Raw genomic sequence first — 16,444 nt, 5'->3', positions numbered from 1 at the left:
GGTCACCGGTTTTCCGTCTCCCATTTCTGTGAGTATGGTTTCTTGTGTGTTCCAGTCTTCCTTCTCTCTGTTTAGTCTCCTCCTCTGGCCTTGGCTGCTTACCAACTGAGGTGCCTGTGGCTCGGGGGCGGGGTATAGAGGAGGACGGACCCAAGTGCATCCTGGGAGCAGCAAAGCTTTAACTGCGTGGTGCCCGTGGATCCAGATCCAGCTATACCCCAAGGTCAACCCTGTGGACCCTATGGACTTCGTAGAAACAGAGATAACAAAGTTAAGTTCTTACCATATCTCTTGTTATATATATATATTTATATTATATAGCTGCTGACACTGTAACGTAGTATTTTGCAGATACACACGCAGTAGAACACAGAATACACATAAGATACTTGTGCGTCCTATTCGCGTTACTTTGCAAATAAGATGCATTTTAAGGGAAAAAGGGATTGCTTTTGGAAAGTGATGATTGATCCCAGCACTGGCATCCCGACTGGGTTACAATCCCGACACAACCACTTAAGTACTGTATACTACCCCAAAACCTAACCCTACCCCTAAACCTAACCCTCCTCCCCGCAGCCTAAATCCAACCCTCCTCCTCTCCCAGCAGCCTAACCTCCCCTCCCCCTTCCACCGGCAGCCAAAACCAAACCCTCCTCCTCTCCCCGCAGCCTAACCTCCCCTCCCCCTTCCACCGGCAGCCAAAACCAAACCCTCCTCCTCTCCCCGCAGCCTAACCTCCCCTCCCCCTTCCACCGGCAGCCAAAACCAAACCCTCCTCCTCTCCCCGCAGCCTAACTCCCCCCCTTCCCGCAGCCTTATCCTAACCCTCCTCCTAGTGTCTAACCCCAATACATTCCAGCGGGAACTCAGTGGTTGGAGTGGTGGCTCAGGAATTCTGACTGGTGTCGCGATTCTGGCGCCGACCTTCTAAGCACCGGAATCTCCACAACCTGGACCATGACTACATCCGGACTGGCTAATATTCTGTAAAATAATGACTCCCGGTCTTCTGTAACGTAGCACGCACTGCGACAGCTGGATGTGTTTGCATCACACAGTAGCAGGAATCCACCTTGCGGGCGTGTGTTTCCCTCGCCCCGCAGAAGTGTTAATCTTTATTAATTTTGTTACACAGTGCAGCCCACACGATGATCTGACATCTGAATAGGGAGTTCTGTCAGCCCGCATTGATGAAATGTTGAACGGGTCACATCTTGGTCATATACAAGCCGGGGTTTAGGTTATTTATACCTATAATGTGTATTATCTCTGACCTTTCAGTGCAAAGAAGAAAGTAACCGCCAAAACCAATGAATGTTATTACTGGAGATCCAGTGGGTGCAGTTATGGAGAGAAGTGTCGCTACCGTCACATACCAGAGAACAAAGGTGTAGACCGGAAGCCCTGGAAATCCTGATCCATCTTACCAGGAGACGGCGGCCTCCCATTTTTCATTTGCTCTTGGATAATACAGGGGGACACAGTAAGAATTGCAGTGTTTCAAGTGCACTTCTTAAAATGGAGCATTACAGGTACCCCAAGCGGGTATCGCCCCTCTCGTATGTATGAAGATCCTCCTAAGCTAAGCGTCAGTATGCCCATCTCCATTTTCTTGCTTGGAACGTCTGCCTTGGTTTTCCCTGGTAAACCGCGGAATGTGGAGTATGGATCGGATCATGCACTTTAAATTGGACCACACAGTGGCCACCTGCACACACTGTGCCAACTGTTACAGGCCATAGGGAAATACGTGCTGGAATCCAGCCGACATTGGAACGGTCTTCGCGGACTGGGTGTAGAGACCCTAAGAGCCGAGGATTCCCCATGTTCCTAAACCATAGCTTCAAGTAGGCCGTTGCGTTCATCAGTTGCTGCAGAAATCATGGGCAGGCGCAGAGCCGGATCGCCTCAGCCGAATGTATTATTATTATTATTTTTAATCTAGAGTAATTTGTTCCAGCCGGCAGACGCTGCCCGCGAACTGTGCCTGATGGAGGACCAAGATGTTATGCCTGCTGTGTTTAAATAACCATGGTGGGAAAAGGCTGTTAGCACAGCCTTGTTTGATGTGCCTTATTTTATACTGATTTTTCTATTTTTAACACTTTGAGTATTCGCACTGTATTACAGAACGGAAGTGTTTACGTCATCTTTGTTACTTTCTATTACGTCACTAACCCCCAAATGTTTGATGCTCTAGTATTACACCAACAAGATTCAACAAGGGATTTCTGATATGGTATGTAAAGATGACATTCACATTAATTGGGGAGTTTTAATTCACTAGAACAATTGTTTATTTTCCTTCCCAGAATGTTTTATTTGTCCTCCTGATAGATCGCTGGCCTTTGTAAGCCGCGTCACTTTCCTCCTTGCATAGGCGAGGCAGAGATAATTTTTTAAACAGGTTTGCTGTCATCCACAATGCTGATTAATGTCCTCTCCAATGAACTATATAATTCCTTGTTAGCTGTTTTTTCTGGGCAGGAGAAGTCTTTGAAAGAACCGGTCTTGTTAGAGGCCAGTATTAAGTCGTTCCAGGTATAATTCTGTTATTAAGACAAGCAGCGGTGGGAAGAAGTCTGTAGCAAACACATCTTGGCACGGTAACAAGGCCGCGTTCCTCACATCCGGTCCTCAGGGACGGCTAACAGCTCGTGTCTTCCCTATCTCCTATCTGGAGGACAGGTGTATTAATTACTGACTGACACATTATAAAAGATCCACAGATGGTACTAATTATTTCAATGGAAACCTGGAAAAAATACACAGTCGTCCCTGGGGACGGGATGTTTAGAACTGCTGCTCTAAGGTACAGGGGTGGTATCTAAAATTTCACACGGCCATTTGTAACATCGCCTTATAGACACACAATGTAATTCCACAGCGTAGAGCAGACTTATAGCAGACTTTGACAGCAGCTACTGACGCCTGCGTTTAGTATAGTTTACATATATGTCTAATGCTGGGCATACACTGGGCGGGATGCATCAACACTAAAAATGCTGGCAAACCTCCGAAAATGCAGTTTTTGGAGGTTTGTTCGCAATCACCGTATGCACAAAGCACCGTAAAGCAAAGCTGTCCAGAGCTTGTTCCCGTTAGGAAACGCCGTCAATAAATGTCGTTGCCTAATAGAAGCCTATGGGCTTCTTATCAGAGTTTTCCTCTAGCTAATGTCGGGCGGTCAGCCACCGCAGTGCATACATCGCCAGATGCGGCCGACCAAATATCATATCTATCAGACATGCCGGACGGTTTGGCTTGTCCAACAGATAGACAAGTACTGATTGGTCGCGGCAATACACTGTTCAGTTATTGGCCTGATCAGCTAGAATCGGATAATCGGGACAATATGCATGCCCAGCATAAGTATGTAAGCAGAAGGTCCCTATCTGAAGTTCTGTCACAGCTGCATTAACTACAGGGGATCTTAGACACAATTTGTGGCCTTAATGGGGGCTGCAAGCTGTAGTGAATTAAAAGATGATTTCCCTCTCTCCGACCCCTTGAATGGATCACAACTGGTCTGCAGCACCGTCCTCAGGGTGGGAAAACTATCTTTCAGTGCTGGTGGATGTATATAATCTGTCCTAGGTGTTCAAGCAACTAGTATACTGTATGTGCAGAGACGGATTAAGGACCACATGGGCCTGGGGCTGAAAATGATTGAGGACCTAGTATGAGAAGTGGCGGAGGTGTGACCAGTGCAGCGTGGGTGTGGACAGTGCTAGGTGGGTGTGGACAGTGTCATGTGGGTGTGACCAGTGTTGTGTGGGTGTCACATCTATGGGTGTGGCCTGTGCCATGTGGGTATATACCCCCGCTACACTATTAGCCCCTAATATATCCCTAAATACCTAAAACTAAAAATATGGCATAATTTTGTGAGGAAAATAGAAATACAATTTTAATACCTCTGATTTATGGCCAAACGTGTTGTCAGCTGGGCCATGATGTCATGATGATGGGCCTATTTTTACGTGGAAGCCTGGGGCTGTAGTCCCTTCACCCTCATTGTTAATCTGGTTAATCTGGGCCTCTTTGTGGGAGGTAGAGATGTAGTTCAGTTTCTAAATTGGCTGATGTGAGGAGGAGCAGCATTCACCATATACATACTGAGTGTGAGTTTCTACAATTATTACTAATGATGAGTGTGACAGTATTTGTGTTTAGTAGCGTACGTTACACCCATACAGATATATTAGTTGAACTGTGAAAGGACAAGGGGACATCAGTCCAGTTACTGCCTAAGGCAGCCGAATGGCTCAGCGCGGACCTGCTGAAATAACGCTAAAGACTGAGGGCCTGATTCACAGCCAGACGCTATTTGCGGACGGTCGTTCTAAAAAAGGGGCCGGATATTTAAATTGAGCGCTCGCTCTTTGCGGTGTGTTGACGCCTCTATGTCTGAGCGAGTGTCCGGAAAATGCCCTCGCTATTTTGTAAAGACGCCCCTTTGCCGTTCGCATGCTACGTCATCTCCGCTATTTATTAGATTAATCGGGAACATTGAAAGGCATCTGAACTGCTCGCAGTGCTTGTGGTAGGATTTTCCTACCGCAATCACTGCGAGCAGTTTAGGCTAAAAGACAACCAAGTGACGTGGTCGATGACGCTCCTTTAGTAATTATGCACTCCCATTAAACGCCCTTTTTACCGTTAGGCACGCCTGCTTTCGGATCTCCACTCCCCCGTTTTCAAGCACCTTCCCCTGTTACCACCCACAAACGGTACATTCTGTCAATCAAATTAGCAGCCCCTCGCTGTTTTGCGAGTGCACGATTTCAGACCGCAATGACTGGTTTGCGCATGTGCATTACGACCTATACGAATGCGCAGTTGTGCGAACATCGCTCATAGCGAACGAGCGGCCGCTTACGAGCGGCTCTGAATCAGGCCCTGAGACACCTTATCATGCGGTGCCTTGGGGGAAATATATCAAAACTTCTAAAATAGAGAGACGTTCCCCATAGCAACCAATCAGCTACAACCTATAATTTTATAGACTGTACTTGATACAGTAAATGCTATCCAGTAGCTGATTGGTTGCTAGGGGAAGCTTCTCCACTGGTCCACTTCTCCCTTTAGAAAGTTTGATATATTTGCCCCTTAGGGGTCTATTTACTAAAGTGAGAGTGTTTAGAAGTGGAGATGTTGCCCATAGCAACCAATCAGATTCTAGCTATTGGCTTCTAGAAGGTGCTAGTTAAATGTTAAGTAGAATATGATTGGTTGCTATGGGCAACATCTCCACTTCTAAACACTCTCACTTTATTAAATATACCCCTTATTAGAGTCTGTACACCTATCTTAATTGTGTTTTATTGTTTGCACTAATAGCTAATGCATTTTTTTTGTGTGTAGTTAACATTTAGCTGTTTGTTGTTGTTTATTCTCGTGCTACCTTCTATAAATACTATATGAACTATATTATAGAGAGGTTACATTCATATATTAAGAAAAACACTGATTACCAAGCCATACAACCATAGCTCCATGCAGCAAAAGATCAATAGTTATATAGTGCAAAGTGATTATCATAGTAAATATCATTATCCTGCACTATATAGTCCATTGCTAATTTAGGTATAGATAATACAGTAAACGTTTGTATAGGGCATATTAATATAGCTATACACAATTTGTCTAGTGCACAACAGATGTCTTCTGCTGTCACTTAAAGGATTACTCAGTACAGGTGTATACTCTTGCATCAGTGCTGCTGGCGTTGCAAATGTGCGCACGCATTGCGCCTTGCGATTTGCCATGGCTGTGTGCACCACGGTACGCCATGTGCGTGCTGTGTTCGCACCATGCAATCCTATGGATCGCGGGTGTGAATGCAAATCGTGTACCTGTTTGAGGGCGCGCGACTTGTGCCATATGTGTCGTGATTTGCCGCACAAGCGACCAAGATGCAAGTGGACATATCTGTATAGTCTAAATGAAGTCTGATACGAGGATGTTTGGCTGTTCCGTATTGTACGTAAACTTTGAGACATTATCAATCTTTATTGCCTTTTATTTGTTTGTTGCAAAACTTCATTTTTCCTTGAGTATTAGATCACCTTTTGATTATAAACAGTGGAAGTGCCAGTATTCAGATGAAACCAATAGTCCTGAAACTAGCCATGTCACACACATATATATATATATATATATATATATATATATATATATATATATATATAAAATACAGCTGTGGCCAAAAGTTTTGAGAATGACACAAATATTGTTTTTCACAAAGTCTGCTGCTACAGTTTGTATGATGGCAATTTGCATTTACTCCAGAATGTCATGACGGTCGATCAGATGAATTGCAATTAATTGCAAAGTCCCTCTTTGCCATGACAATGACCTTAGGACCTGATTCAGACCGGGACGCTAAGAAGCGTTCGCTCGTAGCTGCCGATGGTTCTCATTGTGCGCATGCATCGCAATGCGCTTGCGCAAACCACTGCGAAAGATCGGGAAGCGTTCGCTCGCCCAGCATAGACAGCCCAGCTGAATGAGTGACAGGAGAGGTGGTTTATGGGTGATAACAGGGGCAGGCCACTAGAAAGGGGAGAGTGGAGGTTCGAACGCAGGCGCACCTGAGCGTCTCAACGTCTTTTCAGAGGCGTGAATAATTAACAGGCAGCGTCATTGTACACGTCACCTAGTTGAATTTCACACTGAAGTGTTCGCAGTGCTTGCAGCAGGGTACAGTCAACCTCAGGCGCTGCGATTGCATCCGATGGTCCTCGATGTACCGATGGTTACATACACTTCCTGGAGATGATGTGCACAAGTGGGCATCTTAAGCCAGGCTGCTGGGCATCTGCATACACAAAGTGATCGCTCGCCAAGACGTAGTGGGCATACTTATGCGATCGCCTGCCTTGCTGGCCGTGCGCAGGATAGGCATACGCTGGGTGTGAGCGAACGCATCTAGCGAGCGGGTCTGAATGAGCTCCTTAATCCCCAAAACAAAATTTCCACTGCATTTCAGCCCCACCACAAAAGGACCAGCTGACATCATGTCAGTTATTCTCTCATTAACACAGGTGAGACTGTTGACGAGAACAAGGCTGGAGATCACTCTGTCATGTTGATTGAGTTAGAATAACAGACTGGAAGCTTTAAAAGGAGGGTGGAGCTTGAAATCATTGTTTTTCCTCTGTTAACCATGGTTACCTGCAAGGAAACACATGCTGTCATCATTGCTTTGCACAAAGAGGGCTTCACAGGCAAGAATATTGCTGCTAGTAAGATTGCACCTAAATCAACCATTTATCGGATCATCAAGAACTTCAAGGAGAGAGGTTCAATAGTTGTGAAGAAGGCTTCACGGCGCCCAAGAACATCCAGTATGCGCCAGGACCGTCTCCTAAAGTTGATTCAGCTGCCGGATCAAGGCACCACCAGTGCAGAGCTTGCTCAGGAATGGCAGCAGGCAGGTGTGAGTGCATCTTCATGCACAGTGAGGCGAAGACTTTTGGAGAATGGCCTGGTGTCAAGAAGGGCAGCAAAGAAGCCACTTCTCTCCAGGGACAGACTAATATACTACAAAAGGTACAGGGATTGGACTGGTGTAAAGTTATTTTCTATAATGAATCCCCTTTCAGACTGTTTGGGGCATCTGGAAAAATGCTTGTCTGGAGAAGGAAAGGTGAGCGCTACCATCAGTCCTGTGTCATGACAACAGTAAAGCATCCTGAGACCATTCATGTTTGGGCTTGCTTCTCAGCCAAGGGAGTGGGCTCACTCACAATTTTGCCTTTGAACACAGCCATGAATAAAGAATGGTACCAAAACATCCTCCAAGAGCAACTTCTCTCAACCATCCAAGAACAGTTTGGTCATGAACAATGTCTTTTACAGCATGATGGAGCACCTTGCCATAAGGCAAAAGTGATAACTAAGTGATTTGGGGAACAAAACATCAATATTTTGGGCCCATGGCCAGTAAACTCCCCAGACCTTAATCCCACTGAGAACTTGTGGTCAATCCTCAAGAGGCGGGTGGACAAACAAAAACCCACAAATTCTGACAAATTCCAAGCATTGATTAGACAAGAATGGGCGGCCATCAGTCAGTATGTGGCCTAGAAGTTGATTGACGGTATGCCAGGGCGAATTGCAGAGGTCTTGAAAAAGAAGGGTCGACACTGCAAATATTGGGGGAGATGTAAGAAGCTCAGAAGCAGTATCAGCGCTCGTTATGTGCGCTGATACCGCTTCTACCCGATGTATGATCAGGGGTTTGGCGGTAAATGATGGGGCGATATACGTCCCTGTCATTATCGGCGCAGCTATCTACAAGATATCAGCGCTGATAGCCTGGGCCATGTATGAACGCTCAGATCATCTGACCGTTCGGCCCGCTGTAGCTGTCGCTATCGACAGCTACAGCCTGGCGCTTCCCTATCCCGACAGCAGGGACAGCGCTGTCCCTTCTGCGGCGGCTGCCGGCTCCAGGCTGCACGCAGGGATCTCGCGATGCTTGCGAAATCCCACGCATGCTCAGTGGAGCCGGCCGGGACTGAGACACAGCGCATCAGCACCAGGCTGATGCGCTGCGGACTCTAGCGGGGAGCGCCGGAGGGGCGAGTTATCGCTCCCTCGCTCCGGCCGATGAGATGTTTATACATCTCATGGTTAGTGCTTCCTGCTTCGCCTCGGTAATTGTCAATAACAGCCTTTGACACTTATGAAATGCTTGTAATGTTACTTCAGTATACCATAGTAACATCTGACAAAAAGATCTAAAAACACTGTAGCAGCAAACTTTGTGAAAACCAATACTTGTGTCATTCTCAAAACTTTTGGCCATGGCTGTATATATTCCGCAACAAGGTGTGTACTTACAAAAGGGGAACCTACTCTATCAATTTCTAACTTTATAATGTGTGACTTGCCTTACTTAGTGCCTCTTAAATATTACCTTTATGTTGGTAGGGACCGTGCTGCTCTGATTTGGGGCATGCGATCTTGCCTTTGCTTTTTAGTAGTATCCACGTATGACTGAAAACCCCACCTTCAGAGAAATATTTTGTCCAGACAGAATAATCATTTCCATTCTTTTATATAGCGACAACAATACTCTACTGTACAATTATAACCAAACACGGTCATAGACAAGGCTGGGTGCTAACACTGTGAAGGTTAGCATGACGTACACGTAATGCTTACAATCTATAGGATAATTGTAAGAATTTTTTTTTTGTTAAACTTTGATATGACCAAATATAATCTCAGGCCTGTATATTGGATGTAATTGTATCTACATAGCGGTACCATCCTATTTAAATCAATGAGCTGGTCTAGGCTGCCAGGACAATATAGGTTAATGAAGGCAGAGTTCTCCTGTAATTTATGTTAATATATAGGCTATTAGTTCCACCCAATGCAATACTGGGCAATCAGACTAAAACCTCTGCTTTGGGCATCTGATGATTTTGTGTGTATATTGTATATGCGTGTATACTGAATATATATATATATATATATATAATACACACACACATACTGTATATATAAAATCCATGCCAGGAAGGAGATGGTAAGGCAAATTCATTATTGTATTTTTATTTTATTTTTTTCTTTAAATTTTGTTAACAACTGTATGTTCCAGACTTCCACTAGATGGCAGCATCACACACTTGTATATTCCATTTGTTGTAATCATGGTTCAGAATTCTGATAAAATGCCAATGTCTGATCTACTTGATTGTAAAAACTGCAGACGTCTTTTCAGTGTGCCGTCTTTTATAGATGCCATCGTGTCTGGCATGGTCCGTCATTATCACTGTATCTTATTCTATAGCCAAATTCACATCTCTGTGTGTTTTTTATGTTGTCACAAGTGTGAGTTTTCATTTGTATTTTTAAACTATTTGTGTAATAATTGCAAATGTTATTTATACCTGTTCATTCTCCTAATATACATTTCTGCATAAAGAATATAATGATTATCAGTGCCAATCTCTTGTATATAAATCTCCTACTGTGATTTATTGGGATTGATAAATGACGACATTGTCCTGCAGGGACCATTATATGAGTGAATTGTTATTAATCATAATTCAAAAATGTGAATGTTTATGGAGCTTTCGTATCTAGTAAAATTAGGAGGAGGACATGTACAAGTCAATGGGGAAGATGTATGAAGGCCAGAAACGGTATCAGCGCACGTTATGTGCGCTGATACCGCTTCTCCCCGATGTATGATTGGTGGTCTGGGCGGTAAATGACAGGAGCGCTATGGGAACGCCTACCGTCTGGGGCCGGCCCCACTGACATCACTAGTGATGTCAGTGGGAGTACTTTTAACTCTGATAGAGCCTAAAGCACTCCAGGGCTTGCAGCAGCGAGACCCTACCGCAAGGGTCTCGTCGCTCACGACCATCATTTTGGCTGCTCGCTATAGCTGTGGGTGGTCACCCACAGCTATGCGAGCGGCCAGGAGGCCGCTCCAAAAAGTAAGAGGTGACGGCCCTGATTCAGAGCGAGCACTCTGTCAAAACGTCTGGCTCTGAATCAGGGCCTGAGTTTGTTGTGGACCCGGGGTAGTAACAGGAGAAGACACCTGAACAGACTTAAACTGAAATGTGGATTTTTTTAATGGGTGAACTTGAAGACATGTACACGGATAATATAAAGTCCTGAATATAGATGGGGAGGTGATGACTTGAAACTGAAGTGAAGTAAGAGTGGGTAATGTCCAGGTAGTGACAGAAATAATAAAAAGTCTTTGTAATCCAAATGGTTACTGCGAGGCTGCAGACTGTCAGGTTACAAATTGATACTGGTGAGATGAAATCCAGAGAGGTTATGGAGTAGTTGAATAGTTTGAGCAGTTGGTTAACTGATGAGTAGTACTGAGATGGCTCAGTATAGAAACTGGATTAGCTGCAGAGGGTATACAATCGGGAAGCCGGCTGTCGTAATCCCGACAGCCGGCTTCCTGACTGCTTTATCCTGGCATGGGATAAATGACCGGCGTCTATATCTCGACGCCTGTCATTTCCCCGGCCGGGAGACCGGCGCCCGGCATCCCGATCCAAGGGATGCCGGGCGCCGCCAGCGCACAGCTGCGGTGTGAGAGGGTTAGGTTTAGATCACCTGGGGGGGACTTAGGGTTAGGCACCCCCCTGGGAGGGTTAGGGTTAGGCTAGGGGGAGGGAGGGTTAGGGTTTAGGCACCCCCGAGGGGGACTTAGGTTTAGGCAGTGGGGAAGGGGGGGTTAGGGTTAGGCACTTAGAGGGGGCATTAGGGTTAGGCACAGGGCGGGAGGTTAGGGTTAGGCAGCCCTAAGGAGGGTTAGGGGGGTTAGGTTAGATTAGTTGATACTTACCTTACCACGATCGGCATTTCCAGCGATGTCGGGCTTCCGCTGCCAGGCTCTGCTGTTTTGTCGGGCTGCCGCTGCCGGGATTCGGACTCCCGGCCATGCGGCAGCCGGGATATCATACCGATTCCCTGCGGAGAGCTAGGTAAGTGGAGGCAGTGTAGGTAGAGGGTTAACTGCACACTCAGGTCTTTTGGCAGGGAGAGGGTTAATAGAAGGTGCAGGGTGGTTCCAGCAGGAGACTGGAAGCAGGCAGAGCAATGCAGGCTGCTTGGAAGCTGGAATCCAGCAAGAGCACAGGCGATCAAGGAACAGACAGGTCTCAGGAGCACAGGAACTCTCTCACAGCATGCACTGTGAAACACGTTGCACTGGCAACTATGGGGATCTCTGAACTCCCTTAAGTACTTAGTGCAGGATCGTGAATGGTCGGAGAGAGCATGTGACACGCCAGGATTGGAGCAACTAAGTCACATGACCAGAAGCAAGATGGTGATACCCATACCAGAACGGTCAAGACCATCGCGACCATCTTTTTGGCCGCTCGCATATGCTGATGGTGGTCACCCACAGCTATGCGAGCGGCCAGGAGGCCGCTCCATTTTCATGGAGGAGGGCCCTGATTCAGAGCGAGCGCTCTGGTCAGGGCGTTCGGCTCTGAATCAGGCCCCCTGTGTGGTACTTCCCAGCCTGCACAAAAAAATCCTAAACCAGTGGTTCCCAAACTGTGCATCGTGGCACCCTGGGGTGCCTCGGGACACTTGCAGGGGTGCCTTAGGTTGGAGGTCCAGCAGCAAATTAAATTCTTTATGGTCAGTGTAATGTGCACAGACAGAAGCACAAGCCTGGCCACCACTATATAACCTAACCTAAGGATGACAGGTCAGCACAATTCACTTTACTTCTTCACTACATTTTTTTCTGAATTTCTCAATAACACACTTTTGGCTTAGGGGTGCCGTGAAAACAATGCTGATTACACTAGGGCGCAGTGATTAAAAAATGTTTGGAAACCACTGCCCTAAACTGATGAGCTGTAAGCGGGTCAATATCTAGCTGTAATCTCGTTGATTGTATATATTGGTACGTGGGGTCACACAGGCCCCTCTGCAGTTTTACAAATCTTTCAACTTCTGATTGGTAGTTGTGAATCCAATGTTGAAACTGCAAGGGGTCCAGTGAAGGAAGGGGCGTGTATGGTTCATTTTGACGATGGTGCAGATTTAAGTATTTGGAGAGGGCAAACGTAATACAATGGGCCTAATTCAGAGGAAGATCGAATGAAAACATTGAGCACAAGTGCACAATATTTGAATTCTGTGCATGCGTTTACCACCAGGGGGCGCACGTCAGAATTGTCTGGAGATCTCTGCAGTTCCGATGGGCGGTGACTGGGGGGGGGGGAGGTGGCTTTCGCTGACAGGCGGGTCGTTGTTGACGCGGTTTCACTGGCAGCAGTGGTCATGCACCGTCTGACATTCTGAGCAACCACAGGATTCCTGTAATGTCAGATGGCGTAGTAGAAGTCCGATTGATACGCACAGGGGGCACGTCAGAGCTGCAGTCGGTGGCCGTCCCGTAGGGAGTCCACTGGCTGTCGAATTAGCGTATATTTGCAGTAGCGGTCGCGGCAAGTCGCAGATACTACTGCAACTTCTTCCACCTGTGAATCAGGCCCAATTAATATTTACATTGCTATGTGATTTAACCTGGTTTTAAAGCTAAATTGTTAAAAAAAATATATATGAAAATGCTGCAGTATTGAGTTATTAACCATATTTTACGTATCACACAGTGAAGAACACATATATGATTCATAAGCCATTCACTGCTGTGATCTGCAGTGGGCATCAGCCGCTTTGATTTTTGACACTTCCTCGCCTCTCGGCAATGCCCGGTCTGGCACTTTCAGGATGCTGTGAACTATAATGAAAATGGCACTCATTGATTTTCTGCATCAATAACAGCTGAGCGATCCATACCTGGCATTAAATCCATACTGCCAATAGACCCGCGTCCATACCTTGAAGTTTTCCCTGTCATGCATTGATAGTCACACAGCGCAGCGTGTTCTCAATTACTCCACAAGAGCAGGCACTTTAAATAATGGTGTCCTTGAGGAACACAGAGTACCATAATGCTGGACTGATGTTTTGTGTGATGTAGAGCGGATAGGAAGGATATACATGGAGGTACTGACAGCCTGGAGTTTATTCTCTATCACCTAGGGTCTGATTCAGCAAGGAACGCAGTTGCTAATACGCACGCAATCGGTCGATTGTTGCGTACTGCGTATGCATCGCAGTGCGCGAACCAGCCACCGCGATTGGGACTGTGATCGCAGTGGCTACGCAGACCCATCGCAGAGTGATTGACAGGAAGTGCCGCTTGTGGGTGGTGACAGGGGTGGTCGGGAGAACGCAGGCGTGCCAGTGCGTTTGAACGCCGTTGCAGGGGCGTGCATAAATGATCCACTGCAATACCATACGCAGCCTGAGGCCTGATAGCGTGCGTGGTTGGTTGCAATTCCTGAGTAAGGTCAGAGCTTGTGCAAGTGTGCGTGAGGCTGCGATGGTCCTCTGTTGTACCGACGGTTTCGCAGTCTTACTAAACATTACGGATGTGTGTAAGGAAAAGTGGGCATCCTTGTGTTGTGCTGCGAAGGCATAGCGATCGCAATGGATTAGCATACTATCGCAGTTGAACTGCGTGTGTAATCACTATTGCTTTCCATAGTGAATCGGGCCCATCAGTTTGAATACAGAAGTGATTACAGTTTTTTTTATGATATTACAGGTTAATTAGCTATTACGCCCCCTTATGCATTTATAATAACGTGATTACATTGTATCTCATATTTTTTTTCTATTGCGTGGAGGTGAAATACGAGGTGCAATGCTGCGCCTACACCTCCCGAGCCCTGTAGCTGCTTCCATTAGACGGGAGTATTATTTTGCACCCGCAATGTTAATGCAGTAAGCTATGGCCTTATAGAGAGAAGCTCATTAAAGTAAAAATAAGCACTTGGGGACCTGTCTGTCGTTGGTAGCAGTCTGGGCCCCGAAAAGTATTTTTCTTTATGGTAGCCAGGCGGATTGCACCGCCGGACACTGTGGAGGAAGGTGCCTCATTTCACCACTGCCACGACACCTGTGCCACCGCCAGGACTTGAGGATGTTGCGAGGTATGCGGGTGTCCGGGAGGAGCATTTCTCCATTTTTATTTATTTTTTCTTGCCTTGTACCTAACTCATAAAGAAGCCTTCATGTAAATAAAAATCCCTCTAAACTGACGTTGAGTGATACCTGTTTGTTAAAGCATATTTTCATCTATCGGTCACAATCGAGAGATTTACCAACCTTGTAAAGGAGGACAAGGAGAGGTGTAGCCCTTCAACTGGGTGCACAATGTGCCATTCAGCGGATCCGCCGACACAGCGGCCAAACATGTAAGCTATGCAGACTTACCGATCGGCCGCTCGATGTGTGTACCCTGACATAACTGGAGGGGGGCATATGAATTTGCCCGCCCAATTGAGATGGTAGTCATTGGCGGATCCTACAGTAAAGTGTATGGGCGGTCTGCAGATACACAGTAGAGTCACATTATTATGACCACCTAATAGCCAGAGTAACCGCCATGTGCAGCACGGACAGCACCTAGACAGGCTGGGAGGGACTCAATAAGGTGCTGGTAGGTTGGCACAGGTATCTGGAGCTATGTTGACTGCAGTGCATCCCACAGCTGGTGGAGTATCCATAGAGCGAACACAACGATCGAGGTGGTCCCACAGATGCTCAATTGGGTTCAAGTCCGGGGAATTAGGGGGCCAGGGAAGTCTTGGTCGTGCTCGTTCAACCACTGTCGGATATTTATAGCCGTGTTACAGTACATGTAGCATTGTTGCTGGAATATCCCATCCGCCTCAGGGAAGACAATCTGCATGTATGGGTGTACGTGCTCTGCAAGGATGGATTCATAACCAAAATCGGTTGAAGGTGCCTTCCACATGGATGAGTGGGCCCAGAGAATGCCATTAAAACATTCCCCAGACCATAACGCTGACACCACCAGCTTGTGTTCTTCCAGCAATGGTTGCAGGGTGTTTGTTCTCCGATGTTTCTCGCCTGACACGCCAACGTCCATCCGTTCGATGAAGCAGAAAATGTGACTCATCGGAGAAGGCAACCCTTCACCAATCAGCGGAGGTCCAATCCTGATGCAGGCCTTCATGAGCATAGGTGCAGAGACCATCCGTTTGCTTCGGAGCCCCATACGTAGCAGGGTTCACTGAACTGTCATTTTAGACACAGGTCTGGTGGCGCCCAGGTTCATTTTGACGGTGAGCTGCTCCACTGTAGCGTGTCGGTCGGCCCTCACAGACCTTCGTAGCCAACGTTCACCTCTCACATCAGTGGCACGTGCTGCTCTGCAGTTTCCACGTCGATTATTCGCAATGGTGCCATTTGTCCAGTCACTATACACCTTCACCACAGAGCACGCGAACAATTCACAAACTGCGCTGATTCAGAAATACTGCCACCCTTGGCCCCAAAGCCAATGATCATCCCTTTTTGCAACTCTGATAAATCGCCCCTTTTACCCATGACAGCAATGAGTGATATGTGTGCAGACGGCCTATCAAACACCTTATATACCCACAAAGTTAGTGCACGACACGTGACATAATTCATAGGCTACGCGCTGCCAACGTCAAATTTATTAGGTGGTCATAATAATGTGACTCGACTGTGTATATCGGCCATCTGCTGTGCTGCAGAGCAGATGCGATATGTCTGTGAACGATGTTCACAGACATATGGGGGTTACACACCCATCAATGCGCTTGCTATATATCGACCATTCGATGAACAGCCGATATATTGCCCAATGTGTACCCACTTTTAGACTCTTAAGGTGGGTGGACAAAAAGTGGCCCCCCAGTTGTTGGAGAACTAAACATCCCAGCATGCCCTGCCACAGTTGTGCTATTTGGCCTTGCTAAAACTGTTGCACAGCATGCTGGGATTTGTACTATAGCTCAACAACAACTGGAGGGCAGATTATTACCCGCCCCTGTTCTAGGGGCTATATTTACGAAGCAGC

The 16,444-nt window shown here is 46.6% G+C and overlaps 1 protein-coding gene across 4 annotated transcripts in view; it reads left to right on the top strand.

Annotated features, from left to right (window-relative positions):
• Window positions 1-16,444, top strand: part of LOC148511769 (uncharacterized) — a 135,922-nt gene that overhangs the window by 113,293 nt on the left and 6,185 nt on the right. For 3 of the 4 annotated variants that reach the window (XM_088482762.1, XM_088482765.1, XM_088482763.1), the window contains one exon: window positions 1,285-6,179. The exons of the other annotated variant lie outside the window; for it this stretch is intronic. In XM_088482762.1, the coding sequence (XP_088338888.1) occupies window positions 1,285-1,420 (136 nt within the window). In that variant the 3' untranslated portion in view covers window positions 1,421-6,179. Of the gene's footprint in view, window positions 1-1,284; window positions 6,180-16,444 lie in introns of those variants that run through there. 4 annotated transcript variants of the gene reach the window in all.

This window comes from Taudactylus pleione, unplaced genomic scaffold (assembly GCF_031769625.1).
Source record: "Taudactylus pleione unplaced genomic scaffold, aTauple2 ptg000292l, whole genome shotgun sequence".
NCBI lineage: Eukaryota > Metazoa > Chordata > Amphibia > Anura > Myobatrachidae > Taudactylus > Taudactylus pleione.
This window is presented reverse-complemented; position numbering and strand designations above follow the sequence as displayed.